At 41.3% G+C, this 20,765-nt stretch overlaps 1 protein-coding gene across 4 annotated transcripts in view; it reads right to left on the bottom strand.

Moving 5' to 3' along the window:
• Positions 1–1,040: 1,040 nt before the first annotated feature.
• The window catches only part of HIVEP2 (HIVEP zinc finger 2), a 258,918-nt gene continuing 239,193 nt past the window's right edge, over positions 1,041–20,765 (bottom strand). For all 4 annotated transcript variants that reach the window (XM_068231705.1, XM_068231706.1, XM_068231704.1 and 1 more), the window contains 3 exons: positions 15,439–15,540; positions 6,283–7,163; positions 1,041–3,112 (listed from right to left, as the gene is read on the bottom strand). In XM_068231705.1, coding sequence (XP_068087806.1) covers positions 2,309–3,112; positions 6,283–7,163; positions 15,439–15,540 — 1,787 coding nt within the window. In that variant the 3' untranslated portion in view covers positions 1,041–2,308. The remainder of the gene's footprint in view (positions 3,113–6,282; positions 7,164–15,438; positions 15,541–20,765) is intronic.

The following is a 20,765-nucleotide window of genomic DNA, read 5'->3' as shown; positions in this document are numbered from 1 at the left end:
AGCCCCATATTTATATACATTTTTACCCCATCTCAGGTATACTTTAACTTCAAAACCTCTATTGTGTTGCAGGTTATACATAAAGACTAGAAATTCTTCAGGCCACTTTTAATCATTACCTCACATGGTTCATGGCATTTGATGTTATTTAACACCAATTGAAGGTAAAAGAAGACTTTTTGTCACAAAAAAAAGAAGTTGTATAGTTTGAAAACACTAAGACCAAAGCACAACTACAAAATATTTCTTCAACTTGAAAAAATAGGTAAATCTAGTAATATACTATTTTAAGTTTTAATACTTACCTACAGAGAAGCAAGGCTCTGGATACCATAGAGCCTTTCTGGCAGTCGCTCCATCCTGTCATTCTTGTGCCATCCCCAGTGAAGCTATTTGACATGCTAGGTTGAATAGCTGTTTGACACTGCCCATGCAGCTTTCGAAAGTACTCGTATCCCTGAGCACTTCTGAAGACGGGTGCATCCATACTGCAAACTTGCGAGTCTGGTGCATGTGCAGTCCGGATGCGCTCCTCTTTGGAAGTACTTGGGGATGCGAGTAGTTTCAAAGGCTGCATGAGCTGTGCTAGAAGAATGAGTAGCTTCTACCAGGGACGGCGCAGGAAAGATGGGACAGAGGGAAGACCAGGAAGGCTCTATGGCAGGGCTGCCCAATAAGTCGATCGCAATCTACCGGTAGATCGCAACCACCTGCAGAGTACATCTCTTGTCAAATTCTGCAGCTGCGGCTGTCAGATTTTGCTGCCATAACAGCATTAGTGAGGAGAGGTGAGGCGTGGCTGAAGGGGAGGTGTGGCTGAAGGAGAGAGGAGCAAATTAGGAGAATTATACAAGTATGTATTAAAATTCAAGTGATTTTTTTCACTTGAGATTTGCTAGAAGATATCATAAGTATGTTACCTTAAAACAAAATGCAACCGGACAAGTGTGGATGACGGTAGAGTATGCATGAGGATGACTCATTAGAAAGAAGAAAAGAAAATCATTGAACATAAGATACGGCTTTTTCACTCTCTACATACATGCATGAGAAATGTGCAACACAGCTGATGCATGTAACTGTATATTTATTTCTTTTTTTTTTTTTTTTTAAAGAACACTCGTTAATGATTTGTAATTCAATATACAAACTTGGTTTCACAGATTTATAATCCACTAAATAGCACAATAACCCAGTTCCACACAGTCAGATATACTTTGTCACCTTAATCTTTTTTTAGAACCATTTTATAAAGATACTCCAGTAAATTTATTTGGTGACGTGTCCAACTGAGAGTTACATATATATTGTACCAGTGATGCACTTGTACAAATACATGGGGTGGAATGTTTCCCATATGTATGATTGGAGAATATCAAGCAACATGTTCACATAAGACCATATACTAGTGATATACTTAGAACCGTGTCATACAGCATTGGGAGAAAAAAACCTCACAATAAGCACATGGTTGTACTTTTAATGCTTTTACATTACTATCATTTTAAAATCACAATCAGCACTTGTTATCGTCAATTCGGCAAACAAGGAACGAAACAATTACAGGAGTAAAGAACTGACTAATATATCGGTCATTATTTTTTTTTCCCGCTGATGTTTAACCAATGCATAAGTGCATAATAAGATAATATTTCAGTTTAAATATCTTGCTTACACTATACATTTTTTTTGTTCTAATTACGCAACAGTAAACCCCATGCTTCACATAGAAAAAAGCATTTCACGACATTAAGAAAAAATGTACAATTTATGAAACAAAGTAAATAAATATTAGTATTACAGGATTGGAGCTGTACATAAAAGCTGTTCAGTTTCAATCATATAAAAATATGTTTTAGTGCAACCTCACATATATATTGATGCTATTTTTTTTTACCTTTGTACATTTAGACGAAAGTGTCCAAAAATAATGAAATTACAATTATTACAAAGCAGATACACAAATTCTAAAATATATACAGTGTACTGCTAAAATGCTTATAAGAATATAAGCAAAGTAAAGAAAAAGGCACAAACATCTGTACAATTAAAAGTACCAGACCCAATACAAGAGTTTAAAGTTTCATTTTGGTCAGGCTCATGATGACTTATTGGTAGAGATATATACATGTATATTTATATATATTTATATATATAGATTTATCTGTTTTCATATAATAAAAGTACTTTCAAGAACAAATAATCGTAACGCACATCAGACATGCATTGAATGTGTTTTGTACAGGAAAAAAAAACAAAAACAACAAAAAAATAAAATCATGTAATAAAGTCTACATGCTCATTCCGATCACTGCTGATTACTAGATTCAGGAGAAGAGTCCTTGACTTCTTGTGTGCTTGTTGGCTCCTCTTTCCTGCCATGGAATCCTAATTTTGTCATGTCCATGCTCTTACTATAGAATTTGGAATGAGCTTGTGTAGACTGTGATGTACCAAAACTGTCATTATCTCCGTGCAAGTCAACTGGGGTGGCTGAGGAGCATGCAGGGGACATGCCCGGCTCAAGTCCACTAAAGTGCCTAATGCCAAACTGTGCACTTTCTAATGTTTTTTGATTGGGCTCAGGAGGATGAGACAGTTGGTCCCGCTTTAGCGGCTGACCATCTTCTGCAGCAATCCTCAGGCAAGCAATGGCTTTTGTGCAAGTACGTATATTTTCCTCCTGCTCTCTCTCAGTAGGCTGGGAACTTTCATCTGACGGGCTTTGCCCTGGTGAAGGTAAGAGAGTAGGGGAAGCACCGGGTAATGGCTCTCCTAGAGGGATATCATAAGAAGAATGTTTATCAAGGTGCAGTGGGATACAGGACTCTGAAGAGGAAATAGTCTTCTCATCTGAGTTTCTCAGGTGCAAGGGTGTAGTTACAGAGTGGTGACTACTGGCTTGAATTGCAGAATTAGAATTAATTATTTGGATCCCACCTATTGGGATCATTGGTAAAGGTGCTCGTATTTGCTGCTGTGAGTGCAATGGCAAGTGGCTAAAAACATAGTCTTTGTGGCCATCTAGATCTTGGCCAGTGCTTTGGTGTCCAGGAAAATCATCTGGATGAGGGCCTGCGTATGGGAACTGTGGCCACATTTTCCGTAAACTCTGCAAAGAAAGACAATAACAGAGTTAACACATTCAAATATCTACCAGCGTATACAATTTTTTCTTTGCGGTGATACTTGGTAAAGGGAACCAAGTACTACTGCAATTTTTTTTTTGTACATGAACCTTAACTGAGTGTGCCATTGGGGGTGGGGGTAGCGAAGGGAGCATCATTTCTTACCTACAGGGTGCTGTTCCTCTGATCCCTCTGTCTGTTTGGGAAGTGCTGTCTTCTCCTTGGACTTGCCACAGCAATCACAGTTTGTATGTTCCTGGCAGTGCTCTGGGCGCATGTCCGGAGATGTAGTACTACTACATCTCCAGGCATGAATTGTGCAGCACACAACTCTGCAGAGAACATACAAACAGGAGTTGCTGCGGCAAGTCCAAGGAGAAAATGGTGCACCCCAAATGTACAGAGGGACCGGACCGGAGGAGCAGCACCCCATAGTAAAGTAATGATGCTCCTCCCAACCTCCAATGGCACACTAAGTTAAGAAAAATAATGTTTGTGGTGGTGCTCAGTTGCCTGTAAAAGTCCTGCTAGCATTTCTCAAGTAGGAAAATGCTTTAAGAAGAAAACAATATTTGCATACTACACATTGAATGCTAAAACTCCAGATGTGGTTATGATTTAACCACCCTGGCGTTCTGTTAAGATCGCCAGGGCAGCTGTGGGAGGGCTTTTTTAAATAAAAAAAAAACTATTTCATGCAGCCAACTGAAAGTTGGCTGCATGAAAGCCCACTAGAGGGCGCTCCGGAGGCGTTCTTCCGATCGCCTCCGGCGCCCAGAATAAACAAGGAAGGCCGCAATGAGCGGCCTTCCTTGTTTTGCTTACATCGTCGCCATAGCGACGAGCGGAGTGACGTCATGGACGTCAGCCGACGTCCTGACGTCAGCCGCCTCCGATCCAGCCCTTAGCGCTGGCCGGAACTTTTTGTTCCGGCTACGCTGAGCTCAGGCGGCTGGGGGGACCCTCTTTCGCCGCTGCTCGTGGCGGATCGCCGCAGAGCGGCGGCGATCAGGCAGCACACGCGGCTGGCAAAGTGCCGGCTGCGTGTGCTGCTTTATATTTCACTAAAATCGGCCCAGCAGGGCCTGAGCGGCAGCCTCCGGCGGTGATGGACGAGCTCAGCTCGTCCATACCGCCCGGCTGGTTAAAGAATAAAATCATTCAATAAGCTTTAACTTACCACCAAAGCTCAGGCAGAAAACCCTCAATCTAGTCTTATATATCGGTGTTTCTCAACATTTTATTGGTATGTACCCCTTTTAAAAGCCAGTTCTGACTGAGTCCCCTTGGCATGTCAAAAATCTGGAGTACCCCTTGACAAAGATATATTTAAATTGTGTACATTGTAATTGGTTCTAGACAGTTTCCAAGCGTTTACTATGCACATTTTTCATTAGCTAGAATTCTACTTTGGTTGTGTTGTTTATATATCATTTACTATTTTCTATAACCCTTAAGTTAAAGTACATCAAGCCTGAGTACCCATACCCCCTAAAGCGGAGACTTGAGATACTTCAAATGAATGCCAGCTCAATCCGCTGTCTAGAAAAATGTGTGCCCAAAACTAGATTGCACATAGTAATTATTCAGTCGTTAACAAATGGTGAATCTTGGAGCAACCAGTTCTCGACTATCAACTTGCTTGTCACTAGGGTTCCCAGAACAATTAAATTGCTTGTATCTGGACAGTTTCTATTCTTTTCACTTCCAAAAAGGACCACTGAAAACATCAATTGTACAGTTGGATTTGAGAATGCAAAGAAATTACCCAATACTTTTTCAAATATTATGCAGGAAAGGCAAACCACCAAATATGCATATGGTTACCCATCTCATACCCAAATCTGCATCACTTTCTATCCTTTTCATATTTTTCCAGGGGTAAATTACCACCTGTTGACTAATTGCAGTTGCATTAGTTTGAATTTTGGGTTAATACTAAACCCTATTTTTTGATTGATTGGATATTTCACATTTTTGCTCCCATCTCTGATGGTTTACCATTGTACTACTTTGTACTTTACTGTTGGTCTCATTCAAGCTTTGGTATAGCCAAGACAGACTGGGGTGGTTTTCTTTTTGTTTATAAACATATTTCCATAATCTGTGAAATTCACCCTAGCTGGGACAGAAAATTAAACTATTCTGATAAAAGTGGATAGCTGCAGTTCTATGAAGACACTGCAGAGGATGTTCAATTTATACTGCTTTTGCTGTATAATCTGATGGAGTCTTATATCCGAGTACATTTAATTTTGTTTAACTCAACTGTGATCCAAAGCAGGTATAAAACTGGCATATAATGCAAATGTGGACAATGGACTTAAATTTCTTCCGGGTGAGGGGTTGGTAATTATTTTAGGTAATGTATGGAAGGTGCCAGTGGCTGCAAGTTTTATTAAGGTGTTTGAGGTAGATACGACCAAAGCCAAAATAATTATGGCAGTCAGGTAACCAGTATTTGATTTGCAAAATGAAATAAAGATGTCATATTCCTGCTTCTAGAGGTGTCCTTTAACATTGGTTTGTAGTGAAGGGCTCATTCACAGACAGCATAGGTGAATTTTCTTTTGTGATTATACAATATGAAAACATACTCACAGGGTCTCTCTGTTAGTCAATGGTCTCAGTCACATTTTTGGCATTTCCTTGTTTGAATTTTTTAAATGTCTTTCATCCAGATGCTGAGTGTATTTTCATTGTATTTTATATAACTGCAACATTTATGTGTTAATAAATAAAATACTAATGCAGCCAATTATGGCAAAGTTAAACAAACACCAAAGCTCTAGCTGCTAAGTCACTGTATTGCAGGAGGAAAATGGAGGCAACCACTCCCTCTCATAGTTTCCCTTCCCATGTGAGTAGCTGCCCTTCTGGGCTTCACTGAAGATCTGTAAATGACCATATTACTTAGAGCATCTGGCTGCAAACCTATTATAATGGTCCCATTATAGCTGGAGCCTAACTTGTTACTAAGGATAGTAACAATAACTTTCAAGCAAAATATTTGCATATTCCACCCAATGTCCTGAAGTGCTGTATTACATGTGTTATATCTTGCTCATGTGACATAAACTTTGTCAATATCTTTTAAGAAGGCAAAATTGTACTTTGAAATACTAAAATCATAATTTAAAAAAATGACACTTACTCCATGTCCAAGTAATCCGGACTCTGAGTGCAAATAGTAACTCATTGGCAAACTTGGATTATGGTGTAAACGTCTTCGTGGAGAAAGTGCTCTAAAGTTAGCCAAATATCTTCTGTCTCGTCTTGGAGAAAGATCTCTCCCAGTGGACATATCCTTCCCAGGTGACATTGGCCGTAATGGAGAGAGATGACGCCTAGGTGATACATCCCTACGTGGTGACAGCTCCCTCCTCAATGCAACTTCTTTCCTTGGTGACAGATGTCTCATAGGAGAGGCATCCCTTCTTGGTGATAAGTGCCTTCTAGGAGATAAATCTCCCCTCAGTGACAGGTACCTCTTTGGTGAATTATCTCTGCATGGAGAAGAATCATATCCTGGGGAAGAATGACGACTACAAGATGAAAAGTCTCTGGGAGATGAACTAGGTTCTGATGTAAGCATGTAGTCCTCATCCATGCTGCCATGGGCATCCATTTTGTCCCGATCATGATCTCGACTAGTAAGAAACAGCCTTTGATAATCCACCATTTGAGAGTCTCCACTTATAGTGCTTGGTGTCATGAGATGTGTAACTTGGATACTGGGCATGGTGGATAAATAGCTCATCAATGGAGAGTGTCCCATGGAACCCTCGGGTGATGCCCTATGGGATGTAGAAGATGCAGTTACACAAAGTGTTGAGAATCGGGGAGGCTGAGGACTAGTGCTTCTCGATCTACTTTTTGGTGTTATATCTCCCTGGTCATCAAATTCTTCTTCCTCGTCATCTTCATCTTCATTGTCATCTCCATCATCACCATCTGTTTCCTCAGCATCAGAAAACTGGTGATCTATAGATATGCTGCTCTTTTCTGTGCCTTTGTGAATTTCATCAATCGTTCCTAAAATGACAAAGACGTCCAACACATGTTAAAATGTCACTTAACCTACATGTTCTCATCTCTCAGTACATTACATTAATTATGACTGCTATATTCCTGAGAGACAAAAGATTAGATGTATTTTAAAATACAAATGAAATTGCACACAAGATTATAAGAGAATTCATATACTGTACATTTAATGTAAAAAAAAAAAAATATATTGCTGCTGCATTAATCCATATTCACACAATAAGATTTGTACAGACAGTAAACTTGTGTCACATTAAATGATAATCCATTATCATTTAAAGGTGACAGTGTCATGTCTGTATGGGCGTCCCCCATTTTCTGCTGCCTCCCTTTCAGTTGTGACATCTTGCTTCTGCTCCCCCTCTCCTCCTTGTAGACCAATACATGTAGCTCAGAGAGAGCAGAACATACGTGTCTATACCTGGATCACTTCACAGACTGAAAACAAGTCTGCCTGACCATTATCACAGTCAGAATTGTAATACAAGTTTCTACAGATCTTTAATGGTTCCCATTTTTGGCTTGACTCCTGTGATGGGAATTTCAGTCACATCTGCCCAACGATTCATACACAGCCAATGCTCTATTGTAAAGATTAGAACAGCAGTCTTGTGGTGTAGAGGGCGGGACCATGGCCAGGTCCCTGGCAGATTGTCATACGGCTTGGGGGACTCTGCTGTGGTTCAGTACACAGAGCCCCGTTTTGGAAAGAAAGCTGCACTGACCGTAAGGTAAGGCTTCCTAGTATGTAGCCTTACTATCAGTACCTCCGTATTAAAATTCTCTTTAGATTCAGAAGAATTCATTTGCATGAATGAACAGAATTATAACTTAGCTGGTTATTTCATATTACAACATAACAAACACCCAGACGTTATTGATATTCTTATCACTGTGTGTGACACCAATAAGATAAGACGGAACAAAATGTAATACTCCTGAACATAGGAGAATAGCGATAACTGCTTTTCTATTTTGGCTCGTGGCTGATGTTTCATTCTCAATCTTGTGATGTCACATTGGCTACATGGATAAACAAGATAATTCTTCCTTTGTATCCAAAGGCATTGTTTAAAAAAATTAGTCCTCTAAATTCAAAGCCCTAAAAGGAATAATAAATTAAAATAAGCTTTATATCCCACCAGATAAAACTTCATTCACAGGAGGAGGTAAAATGATCAGTACTGCTGCTTGTTAAGTGATGTGAAAATAAAATCTTATTCTTCAGATTGCTTCTATAAAATGATTTAGGTTTTGATACATCAATATTTCACCGCACATGATGCAACATAATCCAATCAAGTTGTAATATCTACCTAAAGATGGCCATACACAATTACATTTTTTTGGGAGGGGGGGGGGGGGGAGGAGGGGTTTCGACCAGAGAAATCTGATTGTTTTTCCCGCTCTATCAAATTATTTGCTAGATCGAACCAATATACCATGCACCTATGAACCATTTTTCTGAAAATTTCAAAAGGTTAATTGAAAACTTAGTTTTTGCATCTTTCTGTCTGATTTTTCCAACACATTCAATCAAATATTTATTAAACAACTATCTTTTTTTTTCTTGATCCAAAAATCTCTATTTTTTATACAATCGATCATTGTTATTGCTAATACAGGAAAATCAAACAATTTGGAAGAATCAGTAAGAAAATTGCAAAAAAGATTCCCCTCAGAAAAATGCGATTTTGCTAGCGTTTTGCGATCCCCAGTGCGAACTAAAGCTAACTAATCTGGCTAGGAAAGGGGTGGCAGGTGACACACATTTTTTTTAGTAAAACACTTTTATTTTTCTAAGGATCTAAGTGCTGTAAAAATGTCTTAGCTGATATCAGTGCAAGTCTGCCGCCACATTTACATTATAAATGTATTGGTGGGCCACCATTTAAGCAGTGTGATTCCTGGTCATGAATAGGCAAACAGTGTACACGGTGGCACTGTTCCCCTATTCATTTCAATGGAGCAATGCACAGCTCTAGGAATAAGTGTGCAATAACTTCTTGTTCTGTATACTGCTGCCACTCACCTGCTACTTAAGAGATTGAGGCAACATTAAGACCATGGGTTACAACGTATAATCCCTTGCCTTATTATGTCCACAGACATACAGGGTCTGCTGATCATATAGCTACCCATGGGAATGCTTTTTGGTGGGTGTATGCTCTGCTTGGCCAAGGGTACATGAGTGGCTAAATAATCTGCTGCTATAGACATGATACCATAAGGCAGCCTAGTCTAGCAACTGTCATCTTATGTGTCAGCTTTATGCTATCCATCCTAACATCCCAACTGCTTCATACTGCTGTTTTGGCCCCAGGACCTGTCCCTAATTTGTTATAACACAACCATTTTTGGAGCAGGACTTACAAAAACATTCTGGGAAATGCTATAAATACACAACACGAGGGCATCCTTTTCAATAATAACTTTAAAACCAGTTAACAAATGTAACATTCATTTTAGCAACATTTGTCTGTTCTTCCCCTCAGAACAATTTTAAGGGACTGCCTCAAAATGATGCTGCTTCACACCCTTTTCAAAAAAGTTATCTTCCAAAACTGAAAAACATAATAGGAATGGCTTTATCTCTGTGATTAGCTATTTTGATTACTTGATGTTCTTTAACAATGTTAGCTGAAAGCGCTGATCAAATAATGCTTGCATCTATTGTTCTTACTATATGAATATCTATCTTAAAGGGAACCTAAACTGAGAGGGATATGGATGTTTCCTTTTAAACAATACCAGTTGCCTGGCTATCCTGCTGATCTCTTTGGATGCAGTAGTGGCTGAAACAAGCATGCAGCTAATCCAGTCTGACTTCAGTCAGAGCACCTGATCTGTATGCTTGTTGAGGGACTGTGGCTAAAAGTATTAGAGACACAGGATCAGCAGGGTAGCCAGGCGTGAATAGGAGTTAAGGTAGCCATACATCTAGCGATGATGGGCAGATCTCGGATCATTTATACTTCCAAGCTGCAGCTGCTCAACCTGCACTAATAGATAAAATAAAGGTAGCCATACATCTAGAGATGATGGGCAGATTCGACCAAGAGACAAATCTCTCTCTAATCAAATCTGATAAGAGAGAGATCTGCCACCTGCCCATACACCGCAGGCAGATTCTCGATCAATTTCCTGCTGAAATCGATCCAGAATCGGCCTTGTGTGCCGCATCTACCACCTTGCACATCTAATGAAAAATGTCCCCCCCCCCCCCCCTCCCTTCCCAGTGCTCCGTGTAAAGTATACATTACCTGTCTGTGGCCTGCACTTGTCGCCCGCTGCCTCCAAGATGTCTCCTCTACATACACGCGAGACCCCCGTGGTTTTCTAGTAAGGGGCAAGCGTGTGACATCACATGTGCACCCTTACTAGGAAACCACGTGGGGCATGCATGTATGGAGAGGTAAGTGCACCTGGTGCAGCGTAGGGACAAGCGCAGACTCAGACAGGTAATGTATACATTACACAGGGCACTGGGGGGACATTTTTCATTGGGGGACAGCGCCGGGGGTTTCATCGCATTCTGCATGTAATTGCATGCCGTTCCTGCCGCGCACCATCATTAAGTAAGTCGGCCCAACATCTTGCAGCATGCGCGATCGAGAATGCGACCAACTGGTCACATTGTCGTTGGGGCATGCACTTGGCGGTGCCGATTTTCATTCAATTCGATTATAATAATCGAATTGGATGGTCAATCGGCCACCAAGTTTCCTAATGTATGGCCACCTTTAAAGCCCTATATACCTTATTTGCTGTCTTGTACCCCATGTATAACTTTTCATAACTTCCTGTCCAGACAGGAAGTGGTGTCATCTCTCCAAAAGTGACAGAGAGAGAAACAAATAAACAAATAAAACACTTTTGCAGAGAATGAAAGAATTAACATTCCTATACAGTTTTTAAAGTTACCCAGCATTGTCTGTCTCTTAGGCCCAGTTCACATTGCATTTTAACCACTTGAGGACCACAGTGGAAAACCTCCCTAAAGACCAGGCTAATTTTTATAAAAATGGCCACTGCAGCTTTAAGGCCAAGCTGCAGGGCTGCACAACACAGGACACAAGTGATTCCCCCCTCCTTTTCTCCCCACCAACTGAGCTCTCTGTTGGTGGGGTCAGATCGCCCCCCGGATGTTTATTTGTAATCAAGTGTTTGTTTTTTTAATAAATTTTGCTATTTTTTTTTTTAATTTCTATATATTTCCCCTTCCCTCCCTCCCCCCGCTGGCCAATCCATGTGATCAGCTGTCGTAGGCTTCAGCCTATGACAGCCGATCACCGCCGACAGTCAAGAGGGGACAGCCATGTCACACGGCTGTCCCCAGTACAGCGCTGCTGCTGATCGCAGCACTGTACATGTAAATAGACAGCGATCACGCCGTCTAACAGTCTCCCGAGTGGCGACTGCCGTTCAGAGACTGAAGGCGGGGTGGAGCTCCGCCCCCAAGAAGGAGATGCGCGCGCATCCTGCGCGCGATCTCCTTCAGTAGCCGGCTCCAGGACCTGGCGCCAATTGGCGTTAGGCGGACCTGGGGCTGCCGCCGTGGCCACGCCCATTGGCGTGGAGAGGTCTTAGAGTAGGTAAAGCCAAATGGATCCAGTAATGCGGATCCGGTTTCTGCTTCACCGGATCCGTAAGGCTTCATTCACACTGGCTAAAGGATCTGAGAAAACGGATCTGATCACCAGTCGTTCGAAACCATTTTCACTTCGATCAGTGCACCTGAGCGAGCGGGTGAGGGAGGGTTAATTACCAGGCTTCTGTCTGTTACATGACTACCACACTTCCTCCTTCAACCCGGGAGGAGGAAGTTTGGTAGTCAAATGACGCGACGTTGTGGGATGCAATAAGGGAAGAAGATGGAAGCCTGGTAAGAAACCCTCCCTCCCCTGCCCGCTGCTCGCTCAGGTACACAACCCCCCCCCAGACTCCCACCCCAGTGGAGCATCCCCACATCCCCCCCAGCCCCCTCCTCTCAGTGAAGCATCCCCCCAGACCCCCACCCCCAGTGGATTAGCCCTCCAAACGGCCTGTTTCTTCACTAGTGTGAAGAAGCGTTAAAACGTTCTGTTCTCCCATTGCCTCAATGCAGGGCTTTATCTTCCATTTCCGGTCCGCTGGGCTCAGCGGTCCGGAAAATTTGGTGCTGAAGCAAAGTTGTGTTTCATTCAGCAGAACGTACGCAACGGATCCGTACGGACGCATGTGAACAGTTCCATAGGTTAACATTGGATCTGTTCCATTTGTACAGTATCTATTCCGTTCCGCTTTTTAACGCTAATGTAAACCGGGCCTAAGACTACCAGTTTTCATATTAAGGCCACAAAAATCTATTGAGGCCAATGGACAGGGAATGGGGGTGAAATCTCTCCAATTGGGTTCATTGGTAAAACACCCAAAAGTTTAAAACTATTGACCACCCCCTTTAAAATGGTTTCTCTGTATTCCCTACTGCGTTTCAAAGGTTCTTGTCAGAAAGGATTTGAGCTAAAATTGTGACTGATCCTCCGATGTGACAGGCTGGGCATACAATTCCACTGGCAGAACTGTTGTTATGGCTCACCGTCTTTAGAGGATAAGGATAACGGACTGACATTTTACAGCAAAAACAAAAAAGCATGGCAACCCAATATCCCATATGGAAACAAAATGTCTAGGAATAAAAAAAAGGCCTCTATGGATGAATAGAAAGGTTAAAGATAAAATGAAGAGGAAAAAGAATGCCTATAAGGTCTTAAAACAGGAGGGGACCGAGGCTGCACTAAGCAATTATAAGGAGTGCAATAAAAATTGTAAAAAAGAAATTAGGCAGGCAAAGATTGAAGCTGAAAAACAAATCGCTAAGGATATCAAATCTAACCCAAAAAAGTTTTACAAGTACATTAACTCTAAAAAAAGAAAGATTGACTGTATAGGACTCCTAAAGGATGAGGATGGGAACTCAATGGTGGATGACCAAGGTAAGGCAGAGTTATTAAATGCTTTCTTTGCTTCTGTCTTCACAAAAGAAACAGCACTGTTGCAAACTACAGAGGCGGAAGAGTCTCAATCTTCCAACTGTAATATTAAATGCTTAACGCAGGAAGTAGTGAAGGCAAGACTAAATAAATTAAAAATAGACAAGGCACCTGGCCCGGATGGCATGCATCCTCGGGTCCTAAGGGAATTAAGTTCAGTTATAGATAAACCCCTTTATCTTATCTTTTGTGACTCTCTTGCAACTAGCAGAGTCCCAGTGGATTGGCGTACAGCCCACGTTTTCCCATTATTTAAGAAGGGCAAAAAATCTGATCCAGGAAATTATAGACCTGTAAGTTTAACATCAGTTGTATGCAAACTATTTGAGGGGTTACTAAGAGATACTATACATGACTTCATAGTAGAAAATAATCTTATTTCTCAGCATCAACATGGGTTTACTAAAGACAGGTCCTGTTTTACTAACATGCTCAGCTTTTATGAGGTAGTGAATGCTAATATGGATATTGGGAATGCTGTAGATGTGATATACTTGGACTTTGCAAAGGCCTTCGACACTGTTCCCCACAAAAGTCTGGTGCAAAAGTTGAGGATGCAAGGACTGGGGAAGAGTCTGTGTTCATGGATAGGGAACTGGCTAATGGACAGAAAACAAAGAGTTGTGGTCAATGGATCGTACTCAAAATGGGAGACTGTTAGCAGTGGGGTCCCACAGGGGTCTGTTCTGGATCCAGTGCTCTTCAATTTATTTATTAATGACCTAGTAGATGCAGTAGTGAGCAATGTTGCTATTTTTGCAGATGATACAAAATTGTGCAGAATCATCAACTCTCAGGAAGATAGTGTCATATTGCAACAGGATCTGGATAGGATGGCTATATGGGCACATACATGGCAGATGAAATTCAATGTTGACAAATGTAAGGTCATGCATTTTGGACGTACTAATGGTCTAGCACCATACAAAATAAATGGGATACAGTTGGGGACATCAAACTTGGAGAAGGACTTAGGAGTACTCATTGACAACAAGTTAAATAATCGTACTCAATGCCAAGCAGCTGCAGCTAAAGCTAACAAAATTTTGGGATGCATTAAAGGGGAAATAAAAACTCGAGATGCTAGCATAATATTGCCCCTGTTTAACTCTCCAGTAAGGCCACATCTGGAATATGGAATTCAGTTCTGGGCACCACATTACAAAAAAGATATTGCAGTTTTAGAGCAGGTGCAGAGACGAGCAACAAAATTGATGCGTGGGATGGAAGGTCTCACTTATCGAGAAAGGTTAGATAAACTGGGTTTATTTAGTCTAGAGAAAAGACGCCTTAGAGGGGATCTAATTAACATGTATAAATACATCAGAGGGCAATATAATACCTTGGCGGATGAGCTTTTTGTCCCTAGGCCTTCTCAAAGGACTAGAGGACATGATCTGCGCATGGAAGAAAAACGTTTTAGCCATTTATTTAGGAAAGGGTTCTTTACAGTTAGAGTGATTAAGATGTGGAATGCATTGCCACAGGAAGTCGTTATGGCAAACTCTATACCTGCATTTAAAGGGGGCTTAGATGCTTTCCTTGCGTTGAAAGACATCCATGGCTACAATTGCTAGGTAATGCCTAATGATGTTGATCCAGGGATTTTATCTGATTGCCATCTGGAGTCGGGAAGGAATTTTTCCCTTTAGGGGCTAATTGGACCATGCCTTGTAAGGGTTTTTTCGCCTTCCTCTGGATCAACAGGGATATGTGAGGGAGCAGACTGGTGTTGTACTTTATACTGGTTGAACTCGATGGACGTATATGTCTTTTTTCAACCAAAATAACTATGTAACTATGTAACCTCCTAATATACATGATGGTAGGATCCCTTAAAATACATCAATTGTACACAATTTTCAGACCTCTCTGTGAAAAAAAAATGATTCCAAGAAATAAGGTGCTTGTACTTCCCTTAATGACACTGCAGGCACTAACTGATTGCTGGGGTGAAGTGAACAGATGTTTTACTACAGGTGACCTTTATCAGTACTCCATCTCCCAGCTCACACAATAAGGACTTTATGAAATATCACAGTGATTTGAACACATTTCTTATTACTGAAGCTTCTGCTCTGTTATTAGGACATGTTTTTCCAAGTGCTGGCATCTTTCTGAATTAATGCACACACATTTGTGTCTAAATTTATCCTTCGATGCTAGGCAGCATGTGGGCGGTTCGTCTTTTCACACAGACACTCAAGAACCAAAATTAACTGGTGACGTACCTGACTCTTCTGTTTCTGCATCATCTACAGATGTCATTGCTACTCCGAGCTCCAAACACTTCTTCATGTGGGCTTTTGACTTCATGTGTTTTGTCAGGTTTCCTTAAATGAGACAAGGGAGTAGGTTTAGCTGGCAGCAGTGCTGGGTAACAGTAAAAAAGGGCGCAGGAGGCTAGTGGACAAATCGGGCGCCGCCATTCACTCCCATAATAAATATCGTTTAATGGGCGCCCGATAGGAAAAAAGGGCGCCTGAGAAAAATAACGTTTTAAAAGCGGCGCCCGGAGACTTAATGTTTTATTACTGCTTCTCATGATTACACATTATTTAATGATTTATACATTTTTTAATATTATTTTTAAACGAAAAACAGTACAATATTTTTTTCAAACATTATTTTTAAACGAAAAACAGTACAATTTTTTTTTTATTTTTTTTTTACATTATTTTTAAACGAAAAAACTGCACAATATGTTTTTGAAACGTTATTAATGCTTATCACAGGGGGGTCTTAGGTTTAGGCACCAACAGGGGGGTCTTAGGTTTAGGCACCAACAGGGGGGTCTTAGGTTTAGGCACCAACAGGGGGGTCTTAGGTTTAGGCACCAACAGGGGGGGTCTTAGGTTTAGGCACCAACAGGGGGGTCTTAGGTTTAGGCACCACCAGGGGGGTCTTAGGTTTAGGCACCAACAGGGGGTCTTAGGTTTAGGCACCAACAGGGGGGTCTTAGGTTTAGGCACCAACAGGGGGTCTTAGGTTTAGGCACCAACAGGGGGGTCTTAGGTTTAGGCACCAACAGGGGGGTCTTAGGTTTAGGCACCAACAGGGGGTCTTAGGTTTAGGCACCAACAGGGGGGTCTTAGGTTTAGGCACCAACAGGGGGGTCTTAGGTTTAGGCACTAACAGGGGGGTCTAGGGGTTAGGGGTAGGTACAGGGAGAGTTACTTAGGCACCAACAGGGGGGGGGGTCTTAGGTTTAGGCATCAACAGGGGGGGTTAGGGGTAGGTACAGGGAGGGTTACTTAGTAATTTTTTTTTTAAACGTTATTATACGTTTCACTATTTAAACGAAAGATTAACGTTTTTACAATTGCCGATTTAATGCACATTATTTAATGATTTATAACTTTATAAAACATTAATTTTAAACGAAATACAGTACAATACATTTTTAAACGTTATCCATGCTTATCGTTTAAAACCCCGCGCCCTTTTTTCCCAGCGCCCCTTTTTAACGTACGCGCAGTGCTGGTCTCTCCAGGTCATTCTTATACGTTTTAATCCAAAATGTTGACAAAACATTACTACATTTTCCACAGTATATTTCACTTGGTATTAATTAAATCATAAAGTAAAGACAAGAGATAGATTAAATCATTGTTAGCCACTACATTAAATTCGAACTCTGATCAGAAGCCTAAGCCTAAATCCCTGATATCAAATTCTCACACAAGCCATGCGCCATTTCAAGTGTACCTGAGCCAAAGCTCACATACAAAAAGAGATACTTAGCTGAAGAAAAGGGATGCTGCAGCATCCTATTGAGGCTTCCCTTGGCATTCTGCAGTCCCCCCTGGTGGAGCACAGGCCCCTGGAAGATTGCTGAAGGATAGTTGTCAATCTTATCAGGATTGCACTCCTGGCACCATCACGCCCATGCAGTAGCCGCGTCCGTGCTTGTGTAGTAAGCTGAAGCCATAGCACCAAGCTTCTGCACATGCAGGCCATGGTCATCACAGAAAAGAAGCGCGGCCGATGTGCACGGGGTCTGTGCTCAGCAGTGGAAGAGCAGAGGACCACAGTGGAAGCCTCAGTAGGATACTGTGTTTTTTTTCTCTTTTGCAAAGTATCTCTTTCTAAATTTGAGTTTCGTTTCAGGAAGAAAAAAACAAGTAGAAATAACTTCAATAGAGAATATAATAATATAATCATTTAATCTAGGACAAGTATGCAGCTGTTCTAATTTTCTTCTGCTGCTCCTAACATATCGTCTTGTTGCAGTTTAAACAAAAATATTTTTCAGCCAATATTAGATTAGGTTCACAATGGTTAGTTGCATAACGCAAGTGTTACAATGTGTGTGAAGCGCAATCCAGACTGGCCATAGACTAATACAAAACCTTCATGCAGCAAGTTAGAATAACGCGATCAGTTACAACACAGTACTGTGAACAGGCCCATAGAATTGTATGGACAGTGAGTTGACATGTAGAATTATTCTGCAACGTAACTGAGCAATGTGAACTAGTTATGAACTAATGAGATCAAGAGAGAGAGAAGAGAATGCTGGGCATCTTTATTAATGAAGCCACACATTGTTGCCCTGTTTTCCTGCACATTTCCTAAAAAAAAATATATAGATGCCACAGATTGTTGCTGAAAAATAATGTTTTATAGCATTCAATTAAAAAATAATGTGTATAGTAATAAGTGCAGTAACCCAGTGACAGAAAAAAATAAAACTGCAGTTCCCCTGTAACCAACTTTATTTGGGTGCACACAAATTAGTAAACAGATATATGTGGAAAAACATAACAAAAATTTGCAAATTATATATATCACAAAGAATAAAACTGTTGTAGTTGCTTCTATGCGCAGCCTGGGAAAAAAAATCTTTTCCACTCAAAATGTTGTAGTAATGACCCTGTGTGCACACAGACAGGAAAAGTTAGGAGCCTCACGATAAGATGTTCTTGCTGTCATCTAATAGAGTACATGAAGACCAGGCCTGTATCATATAAGACTTCTATTACAAACAATATTGATTTCAAGGGCTTCAATGCAAATCCCAGCTTCAATTAATAAAAGCATCCCTGGACCAAGTGGCATCAAATGGAAGTCATTTTCTCTACAAATGAATGTATGTGAACACTAGCTATCAGGACTCCATTAATAATGAATGCAGCTACGGATGGAGTGGGCCACCAGGGAGTCTGTGGGCCTTTACATTATTGATAAACTTGAAACTGACCCACTGAAAGGACCATAAAAGCATGCTTTTCCTTAAATGCCTCGCTATTATAATGCCTGTGTCATCTCTGTTCACAGTGCAGCCCACATCAGCGCAATTACAAATATTGTGCATGTCAAAACTGCAGCATCAGAAACATCTGTCAGGCAGCCTCGTGATCGCCCCGCACTATCGCTGCAGACAGGTTGGCTTTATACATCATAATTGAGTTATACTAGGAGTCTGCAAGTCTCACATACAAGCAGCTAAACTACTGAAGTAACATATTAATGCCTTCTACATGATGGCAAAGTTTAGCAAACTGCAGACAATGAAGTTTTACGTGGCTTTCCAGTTTACAAAGACATTTATTACAGTAATAAAAAAAACTCTTCATTTTTCAATGTTGTTACAAAACTCACAAACTGCAATCTTTCAGAGGCTTTACCTCTATGCCCTTTCACCTGTGCTTTACTATATGGGAAATGGCATATACCATCTTGGCCTCTACAACCCCAGTGTGATAAGTAAGGCACTAAATTTGTGGTGCTGTAAAATAATGGCCGTAACCCTTCAGATAGCCTAGCTCTGTATTTTACAGCAAAATTCCATTTTTGTTATACATTTAGCATAAATACAGATGAAAGCAGCACAAATCTTACAGTGTATTGTTATTAAAATGAGCTTTCCATTTCAATCTGTAAGAATTTCCAAAACTAAAAGTTAAATACAATAGAAAAAACATGGTAGATTCAACTGGTCAATTGTGAAGCCTGGGGGTTATACTTTCTGAGCACCCAGAGCAACAAGGCTAGTGGCTGAATAAGAGGCTACACAGGTTGTTGCCCAGAGCAACTGCAGCTCTGGGCTTCCGATATTGCTACAAATAAGACACAATGGCAGCGCAGTGTGATGTTGCGCTGCCTATTGTCTGAGTAACCAGACAAAGAACGAACAGACAGACTGACTTGACAGACTGACTGTTGCCCAGGGCGGATGCCATCTGAGCCTCTGGCTAAGTAACAAGACAGATAACAGAAAGACAGACAGTGTTTGCAAGACTAAGCGCTGCCCTAGCGATAGCAAGCATTCAGACAGGTACAAGACAGGACTATAGATTGGAGCGTAACTAGTAGCAACCGCAACTCACAGTCACGTCCACAGAAGCAGAGCAAACAGGTTAACAACCAGTCACCAGCAAGCATCCACACAGGCAAGATTACAGGAAAGAATGTAACTAATAGCAACCACAGCCTATAGTTAAGTTCCCAGAAACTAGAGTAGCAGGAATACTACCAGTCACTAACGTGGTGATGGCAGAATCCAAGCTATCAGGATAGTGGACTTCACTGACCCACCGCGGATGCAGCGAATGTCCATCAGGCATGGAAACAAGGCAATACACAATACACAGAAAAAATAACAAACAGCTCAACTAACGGATAAATATATATTCGCAAGTCTGCATAAATACTGTATTTATCAAGAAACTAGCTAAAGCACAAGTAATAAGGTCGCATAGAACTACAATAACAGATCTATAGAGTAACAAAGTGCCCAGCAGACCAGCGTACTGACCGCTATGTCGGGCCGAGTCTGAAATGGGAGGCAGACTTTTATGCCGGCATCAGCCAAAGGATGCAGGTATGCACATTTCCAAACAGCTGAATGGTAATCATTCAATCCTGAGCTGGCTTGATTACCATTTGCTAGCTGAAAGACTATCATTACAAATACATGCAGTACTATGCAACAACATGCATGTAGGAAATCCAGGGCTATCTGGCTGCAGCTCGTACTGCAAACCATAGGAGAAATCCTGACAGCATCCTGAACTGCTCTGAACTGCAGTGATTGCAAATGACAATAAGACTCACTGCGAATGCGCTACCGAATGCAAGCAGACAAGCCGGAACTGAACAGTTGCAGCTCCACTGCAAGCAACAGAACATGCTACAGGTGAGATCCTGACATAAATTTAACCACTTTACCCCTGCCTGTATGAATTTCTCCGTCCCTTTTTCCATCCTTTCACCCCCAGGGACGGAGAAATCCGTACTTTCCGCGCTCCCGCCGCTGCCCGCGCTCCCGCTCGCTCTAGCGTGCACTCCCGCTTGTAAACACGCCGCCCGGAGATCAATGAACGGGAAAATCCATTCCCGTTCGTTGATCTAAGCCCCGCAATGATCCGCTTCTTTGCTCATAAGCAGCGCGATCATTGTGAAAAAAAAAAACTTACCCAGCCTCCAAGCATTAAACAAAAAGTTACTGTTGCCATCTTGTGGCCAAATAGTAAAACTACACCCTAAAGCATTTTTCACATACAAATTAATTACTTATACACAAAAAATTAACTCATTACCTCCCACACTCCCC

This window comes from Hyperolius riggenbachi, chromosome 4 (genome assembly GCF_040937935.1).
Source record: "Hyperolius riggenbachi isolate aHypRig1 chromosome 4, aHypRig1.pri, whole genome shotgun sequence".
Lineage (NCBI taxonomy): Eukaryota > Metazoa > Chordata > Amphibia > Anura > Hyperoliidae > Hyperolius > Hyperolius riggenbachi.
This window is presented reverse-complemented; position numbering and strand designations above follow the sequence as displayed.